The 14,224-nt window shown below is 35.6% G+C and overlaps 1 protein-coding gene across 3 annotated transcripts in view; it reads right to left on the bottom strand.

Moving 5' to 3' along the window:
* Positions 1-14,224, bottom strand: part of SNX29 (sorting nexin 29) — a 97,679-nt gene that overhangs the window by 63,962 nt on the left and 19,493 nt on the right. For all 3 annotated transcript variants that reach the window (XM_058849897.1, XM_058849900.1, XM_058849898.1), the window contains exons 12-14: positions 8,200-8,263; positions 6,814-6,942; positions 289-371 (exon numbers count right to left, since the gene is read on the bottom strand). In XM_058849897.1, the coding sequence (XP_058705880.1) occupies positions 289-371; positions 6,814-6,942; positions 8,200-8,263 (276 nt within the window). The remainder of the gene's footprint in view (positions 1-288; positions 372-6,813; positions 6,943-8,199; positions 8,264-14,224) is intronic.

Below are 14,224 nucleotides of genomic sequence, written 5' to 3' on the forward strand. Positions count from 1 at the left end.
TATTTTTATATTCAAATTTCACATTAATTCGCAGGTTTTTATTTAAGTTAAATTTTCATCTGAAAGCTTTTTCTGGAAAATTTCTGATTGAAAAAGGTAAGACCACCTCAGCTACCAGAAAATTATCTGTAAAAATGAGTATAAAAATCCATATCACTATTTTTCTAAAAAGGAGAATATATTGAATATATTATTTTCACTTTTGGGAGATATTACTCCCTCAGTGGCAGCATACAATAAAACAAACCCTGTGCATGGATTCTTTTCAGGCCTTCATTTTATCCTTACCTTCCACTGTTTGACCTTCTCTTCTGAGCATCTGGACAGCTCCTACATACTTCTTAAGCTGCACTTTCAGTACCTCATTTTCTCTATTGATTAAAAAAAAATAATAAATAAATATTATTGTTTTCTCAAAATAGATGAAAAGTCCTTTTCAATGGAAACAAAAAGACTCTCTGTTATAATGAGCTTTACCTAAATTGTGTCACCATGATGCAAGGAAAAAAAAAATACTTACACATTAAATAATATATCAACAGCAGAGTAGCAGGAAAACTAGTTTTCCAGGACCACATAAACACATCAGTGAAATAGATTATCTCATAAACAAACCCTTTCCAATCATTGTTTAGTTTCTATTTTCTACACTATGGTATACTGATGGCACACAAACTACACAGTCTATCTAAATCAACAATCAACTGAAACATAAGGATGGGATACTACACAAGGAAATTCAGAATGGCCAATGTAAAATGAGATCATTAGTTTACTAGTTTGCATTTAATTGCAAGCAAATAATAATTCAGCTTTAGAAACAGGCGTTATCATTGTAAGAAAATGGCAGCACTTCAGCAACAATATTCAAGGCAAAAGTTTCCACAAACCATTCCTAAAGGAAAACCATAAGACAAGAAATTTAGTTAATCCCTTCAGCTGTCATATTTCAGTGCCTATGCTTGTCTCACTTCTTTTTGGAGCGTACGAGCACTCAAATCAGGTACTACCATGGCTCCACTTAACAACATTAAGCACCTTAGCTTATATTTGGGAGGAAATAAAAAGGGCTCCAACTGACTGATTTAAACAAAGCTGACAAATTACATATCTGAAAATTCAATTACCTGTTTAAGCCCATTCAGTTAAGTGAGTACAACAGAAATGTTTATACCAAAGAAACATAACAAAAACATGTTTCCAGACTGTGAATTTAAACAACTTTTATCCTTCTTTAAGAAAATATGGAGGTAGAAATATGTAGGTGCCACAAACACTGCACAACACACAGAGAACCCCACAAGCCTTTAGAGAGAGGAGGAAATTTGGGCCACCAAGGCCGTGCTCCAGGCGCTATGGAACCTGGACATGGAACACAGCACAGAAAGCTGTAAATAGATGATACACCCAAAAAAAGGTATTTTATCAATGGGAATTTATTTAAGAATTAGAAATAATTTTTTAAAAAAACATGCATGTATGTTTGATGCACCTTATCATACTATATATATACACACACACAAAATACACATATTTTATATACACACACACACACACAAACTGCTGCTGTGAGCAATGCTACACTGCTCCTATAAGGAGCCTTGACTGGCACTATATTCCCATTCCTATGAATTTCAGTTCAGCTTGCTGAACTTTGTTACCTCAATTTTATTCAGCATTTTAGTAGGAGGCTACTAAATAATTGAGAAGCTATTGATTGCTTGACAATCGAATTTTAAGAGTCTTTGATGATTTTATGCATTTGATGATATTTTTCATTTCTGAGACTACAAAGAACAAATAAGTTTCCACCAGAGATAGACACTGATATTCAGGTTAAGAGGAAAAAAACCAAAAAGTGCAGTTTAATCCTATATACTATATTAAAACAAACCTAAATAATTAATTCATGAAAAAAAAAATTCTATGACAGCTAAACAAAAAGGTTTCTCACCAGAATTGTAAGAATGTCTGCATGAAAATTACTGTGTACAGATAGAATATATTGAGTATTAAAGATTCTTATGAAAAAACCATGTATCACCATATTTCTACATATGAGAATAGACTCAGTGCCTTCTGTCAGCACTGTGACAGGATTTTTTAAAAATCCATTTTTTACTACTTTGCCTTAAAATTGACTTAAAATTGATACAGTACAGATGAAGTTGAGAAAGACTTTTATTCACTTAAGGTTTTTGATACAAGACTGAAATTCAAAGCAGTATAATATGGCCCAGTCAGAATTTTCTAATATTTTCTAATAAAATTTCCCTGCCTGATCACTACTTCCATTTAATAAGCTGAAAGACGAATGGTAAAATGACCTGATATAGGGGAAAATGACAATGATAGAGGATGACAATGTAGTATTCCTACAAATTACTCTTTTTGTTCAAAAGCACAGGTATAGTGAGTGTTGTTGATTAAGCTTTATAGCATATACATAGGAATGATCAATTGTATAATAAATGTAAATTGTCAAATACCTTCAACTCCCTGCCTAATTTTGGATCAAAAATAATGACACTTCCTCTCTATTTTATTATTTTTAAATTAGCATTTAAGGAAATCCTATCTGAAAGAAAATCAAAACTTCTGTCAGAATGGTAATTCTTTTTTAGCAGCATAGAACAAGCTTGCATTTAGGCAACATTAAGTGCTTCACACAAGTACTGGGAAGTACTTGCCTGTTTTGCATCCAGTGAACGAACATATAGCATTCAGCTTTTGTTGCAGACAAAGAGGCCTTATAGGACTTTATTTGTTTAGATCTTAATAGGAAAAAAGAAAGAAACAAACCCGAACAAAACTCCACCACACATCTGCTTCTTGAAAATGATATAAAAATTGTCCAGGGCTTCTGTGAAATGAGCATGGTAAGAAACTAATTTGAAGAAGAGTAATTTTTCATGTATCTCAAGTATAGTGGCCTGAATTTAATTAAGTTTCTGGCCCAAATATCGGATTCTTTCCAGTGCTTTCTGTGCAGCTTATTCCAGAAAAGTGCCTTATTCCTAAATTCAGCATTGGGAAAAATAAAAACAAATAAAACAATAAAATAAAACAAAACAAACAAACTATGTATCAAATATCCAAACAATAAAAGAACCTGCAGGAATTAAGAACTGAAAGAAACAATGTCCTGCAGCAATATTTAGAATCTAAAGCAGGGGCTGAGCTAGGAGACTTCCAGAGATGTCTTCTAACCTGAATGATTCTATTATTAGGAGGTGCAAGATCACAGTTAATTGTCATCAAATACAATTAAATAAGGAAAATTTGAACTGCTACTCATAGACGTGGAATTTGAACTGTATAGAATAAAATGAGATTACATAATAAAACCAATCTCCATAAAAAACTGTAACAAGGAACAATGTGCTAAACTTAACTGCTTGTCATGGGCTGGGACTGCAGCTGAAGCAGGGCCGTCACTGAAACCATTTCCTTGGCTGGGGGTTCACTCAGAGATGGAGGCTGGGTGGTTTTCATCTTGTTTAGTTCTTCCCCTTCCTCCTCCTTATGCTACAGATGCTTCTCCTCCTCCTGCCCTCACTGATACCTGCTGCCAAATATTCTTCCTCATTCACTTCTCCCTCATGCTCCCTCTAGGAAGATCCTTTGTCCCTTACTAAATTACTTCCACTTCCAGTAATTTTTCCCATGTATTGATGGGTACTGATGACTTGTGACATGTCACCAGCTAACTAAGCAGGAAGAAAAAATCATTTAATAAAGGAATATTCAAATTAGTTTTCACAAACAGGAACAAGAGATATTTTTTCCTCTCTGTAAGAAGCTGCTTAAGGGAAGTGATGGAATCATTTCAAGATGTACCACACATCATTTCACCCATCACTGAAGGGCTATGGCTGTGAAAGAAGTGTTGTAAAACAAAATAACAGCAAATGCCAAATCCAAAAGCAATGTGGTGTAAGTAATACAGACAGCAGATAGAAGAGGCATACTAGGTTACAGAATCTACAGTAAACAGGACATATGTAGAAGTGTAAGATAAAGTAGAGCCAAATTCTCATCCCCCATTTCCCCACACAGTGCATTTTCATCTTCTCTATCTGCTTTTCTTGCTACAAAGCCTGTCCTTTGTAATATGCTTTCCTCCAACATTGCTGAATATAGACTAAGAATATGCAATCTGAGATTATCCAATTTCACAGTCAACTTCAATAAATTCCTTTGCCTTGCAAAGGGGTGTAATAGTATCCCACACAGAAAAAAAAGAATTTCAATTAAAAAACTTCAGTATTGCCAAGAAGCCACTGGCACAATATGTCCATGCAATTTGAGAAAGGTTCATTGACAAGAACAAAAATATAAAAAACCCAACCAAAAAATCCATACCAAAAAAAACCAAAACAAAACAAAACAAGCTGACAGCATTATACTAGAGGGACTACCAAGTGTATTCTATCAGAAGACTAGCAAATAGGTTGAACCTCAGCCTGCTCCATTTGGCACAATACAGCAACTGCTATGAAAGAGCTATTCAAGTATTTCAAATGAAACAATGTGATTACCACTACTTGAAATCAAGATGACCTAAGACTTCTTCCATTTTTCAAAGAGAAACTGGGAAACTTGGGAAAATGTCTTTCAGCAAACTAACATTTTTTCTGGGAGGCCAGGGACTCTTGGGAGAGTCCAGGAGAACAGCTGAATAATTGCAGATTTCCAGAAGCCATCATTTCAGCACTGACTGATGTGTCACTGAAATTTGTGTTCTCAAAGCCTTCAGGAAGCTATTTATGTCAAATTCTTCAAAAGAGCTTTGGGGACACACATAAATATCAGCTCTCATAATCTGAAAAATATTCATTCATCAAATCACAACAGTCAGATTGTTAGTGAATGATTTCCCTTGTCTTAAAATATTCAGAACATTACAAGCGAGGAAAGTTTTCTGCTCTGGTCATGTGATCTATTGTTTTCAAGGGAAACAGTGAGATTTCACTACTTCAAAATAGCTGAAACTTACTTTCCTCTTACTCACCTAGTGTATTATGCAGCACTCACAAAGCAATTCCAAAATTTTGTTACTTCAAATTCTTTAGATTATTCAGCTTGCTCAGCTTCTTGGTTTAAAACACTATTTATTTTAAAAATTTACTACTCTTATTATTGCAGCAGCATCACCTACAGCATACAAAGTGAACCAACAAAAATTTTAGAAGAAAAGCCTATATTACAAAGAGACTACACACAAAGTTTCTTATGTTAGGATGTTAGAAAATGAGTTGCAGTGAATCATTAAAGAAATGCCTCCCAAGTCCAAAGTAACTGATGACACATGAATTTATCATGCCTCAGCAGCTCTCCACACTGTTTTTATCACATGACAAGGTGAGCCGACTTTCAGAAGAGCAATCAACACAACACACCCATACAGCAATAAGAGGAATTACATAGACTTGTTTAAAAATACCTTGTTAGTCTAAGTGAGCATCTTTTCAGGTCTGGTTATAAAAGCTCCTTATCTATTCTTTAAAGAGGTACGTGCATGACAAATATCTGATTCACCCATATGTCACTGCAAATTCTAAAACTGTGGGGGAAGTGAGTCAAAGAAATATGAATATACAACTCCTATAACCTGAAACATGAATATTAAATGATGAAGTCTTTGCATTGTCTCTATTGCCTTACAGCACATGAATGTCAAACCCACTTATTCATATCTCTCCCTCCCTCAAAGCAAGTAGTCTGGTTTGATGTGTCATCAAAAGCAGAATAAGTAGGGTCCTAAATATTTTTATTTTTATGAAAGGTTTATATTTATCATTTTCAAATAGGTAATAAAAAGCTTAAAGGAATCTCAGCTGTGGTTTGTGATTGACACTAAACACACTGTGCCTGTGCATGCAGAAAAGAAACACCTCTCTCTGGGTAAGGCAGATTATTTAACTCTTAGATTATTTGTTGTTTACTAAACACATGAATCACCCCCAAGAGTTTACACATCATGGTTACTCTAGAGCTTATTTTGCATTGTAAGAAGCAAATCACGCTACTATAGTAGCATTTACCTTCCAAAGTCTTTCTTAAGCTGAATCCCATTTAGACAAGGAGTGGGTTAAAATTCTTTCAATTTCACTGTAGCACCAAGTCAAGCTGGAGGCAACTCAATACTGGGGCCAATGTTGTTTAACACTTTAACATCACCTGGATGCTGGGCCAGAGCACACCCGCAGCAAGGTCACAGACAGCACAAAACAGGAACAGGGACACTGTGTGGCTGTGCTGCCATCCAGAGGGACAGGCTGGAGAGCTGGACTCAGAAAATGTCTGTGAAGTTCAACAAGGGTAAATGCATTTGGGGAGAAATGGCTCAGGACACCCAGATAACCCTTCCAGCTGGAAAACAGCTCTGTAGGGGAGGATCTGGGAGCCCTGCGGGACAGGCAGCTGAGCACAAGCCTTCAACATCCTCCATGGCAAAGCAAGCCAAGAGCAGCCTGGAGTCCACGAGGAACAGCATTGCCAACAAGTCACTGCTAACAGAGCTGCCCAAAGGGGCTGGGGAGTCTCCATCTGTGCAGATATTCAAAACCTGACTGGAAATGGTCCTGAGAAACCTGTTCCAGCTGACCTTCCTGGAGCTGTGGGAAAAACAGCTGCACCACTTCAGAACTTGGTACTTGCTTTCTGATATTGTTTAGTAACAGCTATTGCTTACAATCGGATTTTTAAGTGATTTTTTAAATCAATTCTGTTCTGCAAACTCAGCTACTTGGAAATTATTTCCCTTGTTCCCCTGCAGTTACTTTTTGAGACATTTTCAGCACTTCTTACCGTGCCAAGGCTTGGACTTTTGTGGCATGTCGCTCTTCCTGTTCTGCCACCTTCCTTCTGCAGTTCTCCATCTCCTGCCTCAGTGCTGCAGAATGCTCCATCTCTGCATCAAGCAGATTTCGCAGGGATCTGCAGGAAGGCAACAGCCTCTCTTTAGAACACTGCACATACTACCTGATAATTAGAGTATACTCTAAGAATCACAGAGGAGGTTGCCTGAATGATACCACTGATGTCATCCTAAAATTTCATTATTCAATTTAATAAATTCACCTGATTTGATTATGTTAAGATATGAAGATATATGAAGATATGAAAAGCTACAAGGAAAAAGCAGTTGCAAATGCTTAATATTAATTTGTATTACTATCTTGCCAACAAGCCCAAAGCACAACCTATTATGGGATCTACTGTACCAGCATGCAGAAAGAATTTGCTTTTTAAAAAAGCTTGTAAGCTGTTTTCAATACTTTAGTGCAAGTCCATACATTTTGGGAATAATCTATAAGCAATATATTTATAGCAAGACAGGCAAGGCTCTTGTCTCTGCCAAGTGCACTGCCACAGACCTCCGTGTAAAAACCCTTGATGAGATAGCAAAGGTCAGCACGATGCATAATGGTAAAATCCAAAGCATCCTGGTCCTTCTGCCAAAAAAGCCCACAAAGCTGAATGAAGCAATAACTTGCCATTATGGGAGTGGGAAGAATAAGAGGAAGGAAAATAGGATCTGTTGGTAGGCCCAGCATTAAAAAAACCAAAATACCTATAAGAAAATATGAATTACCAAAATAGCCCTACTAAAGCATTGAATACATTTGTATTTTCGTTCATCTAACTATGTGTTTCAATAAACTAAATGAATACAAAGTATGTTTGATGGAATTTTATATAAGCAACTGATCATTTCTATATTAGCATCATCACTTTGCCCCAAGTGAACATAAAGACCGTCAGAAATGAAAGTCACTTTCAGCATTACATTGTCAACCATCCTACATCACTTCTTCACCAGAAGGGCAACACCAGAAATCTTCTGAATATTTGAAACTTTTGCTCATTTGGAAAGCTATCTTAAGAGAGCTTCAGAATCTTCTAGCTGTAAGGTTTGGCTTTGAAGAAACTACAACTGCAAAGCTCCCAAGGTACAAAGAATTTCCTAATTCAAACTAAAAGCAAAAAGCAGCCCTCAAAACACTATTCTTCAGTATCAACATTCAAATAGTGAATTATTAAGTTAACCTTTCACAGAAAAAATAATATATACATAAAAAAGGCTACATAAATACTATGTATAGCTTTACAGTATGGACAGCTTGTATTCAAGAACAGATTTATTTTTTTTTTTATGTTATAGTCCCTCTTGACTATAAAAAAGCAAACTACCTATTCTGCTCTTCCAGTTCATCCTTTCTATTCATCATGGCCACGATAGCTTGACGAAGTTCATCTAAGAAGAAGGAACAAAAAGGATTAATGTCTGTGTACATTTTGCTCATTCCAGATCTAGAAGTCATGTATGCAGGCAGCACACTTAGGATGATGCCAACATCATTTGCTATTCAGCAAAGCACATAAAAATGCTCTTAATCTCATCGCTAATATGAGCAATCTTTCAAAAGCATTGTTATTTAAAACTGCATCAGAAGTATTGATCAAATCAAATTAATCTGCATCTGGCTTTAATGCTAATGTTTACAAGTGTGCCTGTGCTTGCAGCTGTTTTGTTTTCACCACAGATGCAGGGCAGAATGCACCTTTTCACCACATGCATATTAATGAGATACACTGTTACTTGTTCAGCTTCTCCAAATTGCTTCTTCTCCTGCCTGTAAATCCTGACACAGGAAATAACTGCTACAGGGAATAGAGATCATGTCATTGCTTCCTCATGGTATTGCTTCTTAAGTTCAACCCTAAAGATGATGAGCTCTCGGAACCTTGTAATTTCCTACAAAATCCTTTCTATTTTTTTAGAAATACCTTAAAAATGCTTTCCATCATTAAATCAAGAATAAAAATTAAGAAAAAAAAAAAACAATACCTGATAGAATTTTAGAATTTTTAAAGATTTCCTTTGGGTTGGGTTTAACATGATATCAGAGCAGCTTAATACCACACAGAAAGGCGTCAGCTTTAAAAATTTCATTAACAATTTCACACATGTTAATCAATAATTTTATGAGTGCTGCAAGGACACAATTATATTAAACCATCTCTCCCAACACTTAACTGAAATGTTTATATATAATAAATCAGCCAACTCTCTTCTGCAAGTATTCAATGCAGATGCCAGTAAATTTTGTGTGCTTTTACTGAAAACATACTAACAGAACTGGTATTACTTGATTTCTTCAAGGAAGGAAAGCCACTGGACAACTTCTTTCCCCTTTACATTTAGCTTACAGAATTACCTATACCTTTCTAGATATTTTCTATATTTACCGAAGTTTTTTCCCATTTAACAAAATCTTAACATTGTCCTATGGGCCAGATGGAGTCTGACAAACTCTAGTAGTAGATAAAATGTAAAAGATTTCATTATGTTGATCAAATGTATCAGTCAGTGCTGCAGACATCATGATTCCAGTCTAGCCTTGGTAATCTGCAGATAAATGCCATCCTTGCAGGACTGCAGGGTTCAGCAAAGCTCTCCTATCATTTGAAATTAGCCAACCCAAATTTCTTTATGCTAGATTTTTTTCCAAAACATTCCTGCACCTTTGGCCGGGGAGAAAGCAGATGATATTTTTTCTGCCCATTCCATAACACCTATATTACACCTTAAGAGCTAAATGACATTAAAAAGGAACATTTCAATAGGTCATTAGAGGAAGTTTGCACTTTATTAATTCAGCACAGAAAGAATAATTAGTTCTCTACAGTAACTTAGCATATTTTATGCAACCTTGAAAAAAAAAATCCAAATCTCGTAGAAAAACTGAAAGTGAAATAGTGAAATTTCTGGGTATTAAATACTAGCACAAGGGACCACAATCCATCAGCCTATTTGTGAAATAAACAATTGCTCTATGGATGAGGAAAACTGAATAATCCAGGAAGTGTTAGAGCATCATACAAATAAATAACACAGGCAAAAGGATCCATGGTAACTTTTCTGTACAGTAACACTCCATAACAAAATAAAGCTCTTGAACTAAAATGTTGAATTCAGAATCCTCCTCAAGGATGCATCAAGCCAATGGCATTTTAAATATTTTAAGTGTGCCATTAAAATATGATAGTGCACAATCAACAGGTCGTTGCTGTTATGTCTCTAACTCTGAATAAATTAAAGCTGTTGCTGCTCAGACACGGCTCTGCACTTGGCACGAGGTGCCCACTCTGCAACAACTGCCTGTGTGTGTACTCGGTGTTTTAATGTCTACTGATTTATTAACATTTATACAGCTAAGCTTTTATAAATTGTCTTCATTATTTCAATTTTACCAGCCTATTCAAATTGTAACCTTAACTTGCATAATAACTTAATCTTCTTTCCCTTATTCTATCCAGAATCTTCTGCATGAGTTGAGACCTGAAATCCCATCTTTTCTCACTCCCTTCTCCCACACACACACACAAGCAGAGCACAAAAGCAAGATTCTGCTAAAGACCATAGTTTGCACAAAAGGGGAAGAAAAAAAGCCTCTTGAAACAGATGACTTTAAATTGCTTACTTATTTCCATTTGCCTCATTTTTCTGAGAGTCATGGAATTGACAATACTATAGAGACACAACAAAGCAGAAACTCCTAATTTCATTATCACATATAAGGCAAAAATCAATGCTTAATTTAGGATCACAAATGCAAACACATTTCATACTCAGTATTTCTTGCCAATTTAGCTCAATTACAGGTACCAGTGGAGGTGTGGACAAAAGCATCAACAGAGACCACCAGTTTGGGCTAAGAGACTGGAATTCCAAGAAGGCTGGTCCAGCCCATGCCTACCTGAGCAGCAAGATTGCTCCATGGCTATAGCTCTGCTGTATCTTCTTGAAGTGATGAGTATTAAGGAGTCATATTTTCTATAAATTACTCAAAACAAACCCAAGAACTACACAGTTTATCATCAACACTTCTTTAACCTCTCTATCCATAGTAAATACAAAAGAGTAAAACATTATTAGTGTAATTAAATGAGTAAAAATTTACCAAGAAAAAAAATCAGAAACCTTAATTTCATGATCTTTTGAAGCAAGGAGCTGAGTAGACCTAAAGGGAAACTATCCTATTTAATTCAGGTATAATATTTAAAACTTTCAAAAACTGTAATTTCTTACTTTCACTTACGCTTCCTGAAAAATTTCAGCAGCATGTCAGAGCAGCCAGCTAAACGTAAAGGAAATCCAGAATCATACACTACAGCAGGTTCCCTTCAAACCTGCCAGAACACCCCCAGTTCATGAGCTTTTGTCTGTCTCTTACACTTTCCTCCAAGATGAGCATATGATCATAACCTAATTTTTCCAGCAGACTTATGTCTCATACATTGTGTGGGTTAGAAAAGGGAATAAATTTTAAAAAAAAAAATGTCAGGGTTGTAGCAGCAACCATAAATTTGGCATTTTCTGACTTCTGGATGGTGCAGGCTCAATCTTTCTCCCCCACTCCTTTTTTTTTTTTTTTTTATTTTTTAATAAAACAGTGGAAAGATGGCCAAGTATTCCTACTTTGGAAAAGTGTTTCGTGTTAGACTTTATGTCCTACTTCTGAGCTGTTTTGTGCTTGATGACATTTATGTTCTGTAAAATAATATTAATGAAAGACAATATGTTACTGTTGTTAAGGATCAGCATTCAACGCCAATATATCTAACAGTGAAGTGATAACCTGAGTTCCATAAAGACAGAGATAAGATGATAACTAGTGAAGTTTTTCCTAAGAAATAGTTTTGCAACAACTGCTTGAAAAAACTTCCCATGTACAAACCAATAATTCCGAACCATTCTTCATCAGGAAAAAAAAAAGAAAAAGATAATATAAAAATTAAGGAATGTACTAACTAATTTTTTCATATTAAACCTCACTTTTTCAAGCACTAACAATATTCTTTAATTGCTGATATTAATCTGTGGTGCCTAATTACTCAGTGAATATTTGCTCTAAAAAAAAATTTTAATTCCATTCTATACTTCATGCAAAATCTAGCTTCTAGAAAGCTTTCATAAGGTCACAGAGCATGGAATATATAATGCTTTGAGAAACACCTGCCAGTTTCCAACAACCTCCAGAAAAGTCATAAGTTTCACAACTCTTCTGCTATTTAGCCAAAGATTGGAGAAGTATGATTTGCAATCACCTGTTGTGAAGAATGAGCTGTAAGTGAAATCATCCCTCAGAGTACACAAGGTCATGCAGCCTCCTCTGCAATCCTGCAGATAGAATATCAGGGTGGGCTGGGAGCAGTTTACAGGAATTTTATTTTTTTTTTCATGAGTGAAAATTTACACAGATATTTTCAGAGACAAATAAGACTTCCAGCAGACTAGTTACATCTTAAATCAGAAGTCTGACCTTTAAAGACATAAAGAGCTTGATGCTCCCTAAGCTGCCTACATGAATACTGCCTTTAAAGGCTTAATTTAGTGCTCAAAAATCTTGTAAATATTATCCTGTCATGTCACTACTCACAGGGCAAATTTTAGTAGGAAATAAATTGTGTTGGCCTTCTACTGTATAGAAGAGCCCTGGTGAAAACCAAGTACGTAAAGCAAACTGCAGCTTTCCTCTCCCTGATGAAATACAAACACCCTCCCCTCACAGCTGTGCTTTCAAAGAAGACACAAGAATTTAGTACCTGCCAGTGACCTGTGGCAGCTGGGTTACAGAACAGCAGGTCCTGCTACAGGTCAGCAGCTATTTAGAGGACACAGAAAATACAAGAACATACACCATGTTCACTTACACAACCAGGCTAAGAATATAACATAGAGGTTTAATTATTCAGTAAAGTTCTTCAGTGATCATGAAAAGCTTGGGGATTTCTCAAGAATATAAGAAAAAATATGGAATGATGTACAGTGTTACAACCTTTCTAACCTTTGTGGTTAAGCCCAATTTTAAAAACTGAAGAAAATGATAGTGAAAAAACTAAATTACCAATTATTTCCTAAAAATAGTACTATAATAAAAGAACCTTGTAAAGAAGAAACACAAGTAGAATCCTTCTAAAATGAATGTTTTGGAACTTATTTTTTTTTTCTATGCAAAAACAAAATGGGGAGACTTGTGCTGGTAGGACAGATTATTCTGGTGAAAAATAATGCTGAAAATACAATCTTCTCTTCCAATAGCAACCCTTGAAACAGTGTTGTTTGTGATTCAAGTATACTAAGATAAAGACAACTTCCTTAAAAACTGAAAATTACATAGTAGAGTAGATGCATAAATAGAAAACTTCTGACCAGCTTAATTCTTTATAAACTTGGTTATGACAAAACAATCTGAAAAGCAGGGCCAGTTCCAAATTATGCCTGACATAAACGGCAAAGTTCTGTGGATTTCTCTTGAGTGGTATTAGTATTTTCTGAGACATTATCTGCTGCTAAATTAACCTATACCTTACAAATGCATGGGACATCATTCAGGAAAATAATTTAAAATGGCAGAAATTTTAAATTACAGCTTCTCATAACTTTATAGCCTGCATATCAAAAGAAGTAAGAGAAGTTTAGTACTATACTAATAGGTTGGAACAAAAGCAAGAAAATAATATAAATTTTTAAAAATCCATTTCAGGTTTTGTCTTCAGTAGTAAGCAACACAAAAATCCAGTCACTGGAGACCTCGCAGCTTTTCTCACTGCACTACTGCATTCCATTTTTCTTGCCTGATGTGTTAGAATCAGTTGCTATGCAACCAAGCTATAAGCCTCAGCATTTAATAATTCTTCTGCTAATTGCAAGAGAGAAAGAGCTTCAGCGTCTGACTTTGTCACAGCGCTGAATTCCTCTCCTGTAGAGAATCTACAACCAATAACAACAAACTTGAAAAAGGCATTTTCATTCAACATACCCAGGATCATCTATTATAAAGGTATTCACTAATTCGATAAATGTATAGTCAGCTGAATTTTAATTATAATTATGATTATTTACTAGGTGTTCTACTGACATTATAGATGGGTTTCACATGCTTCCCACACTTCCTTTCACCAAAGCCTTCTCTGAACTGGGAAACTAATGATAGTGTGCATGCTTCTGTTGATCCTGTGTTTTCATTTCATTTACAAATTGCTAAGTATTGAGATTTTCTTTCTATTTTATGGCTGTCTTAACCTACACTGGGAAATAACTGAGTAACTGAAGGAGACCAACTGCGGCCCCTGCTGGTACCTGACTCCCCTACAAAGAGCAGAATTAATAGAGTGCAGGGGCACCAGAAAACTTCCCTGTGCAATTCTC

Source organism: Poecile atricapillus, chromosome 14 (genome assembly GCF_030490865.1).
Source record: "Poecile atricapillus isolate bPoeAtr1 chromosome 14, bPoeAtr1.hap1, whole genome shotgun sequence".
In the NCBI taxonomy this organism is placed as follows: Eukaryota; Metazoa; Chordata; class Aves; order Passeriformes; family Paridae; genus Poecile; species Poecile atricapillus.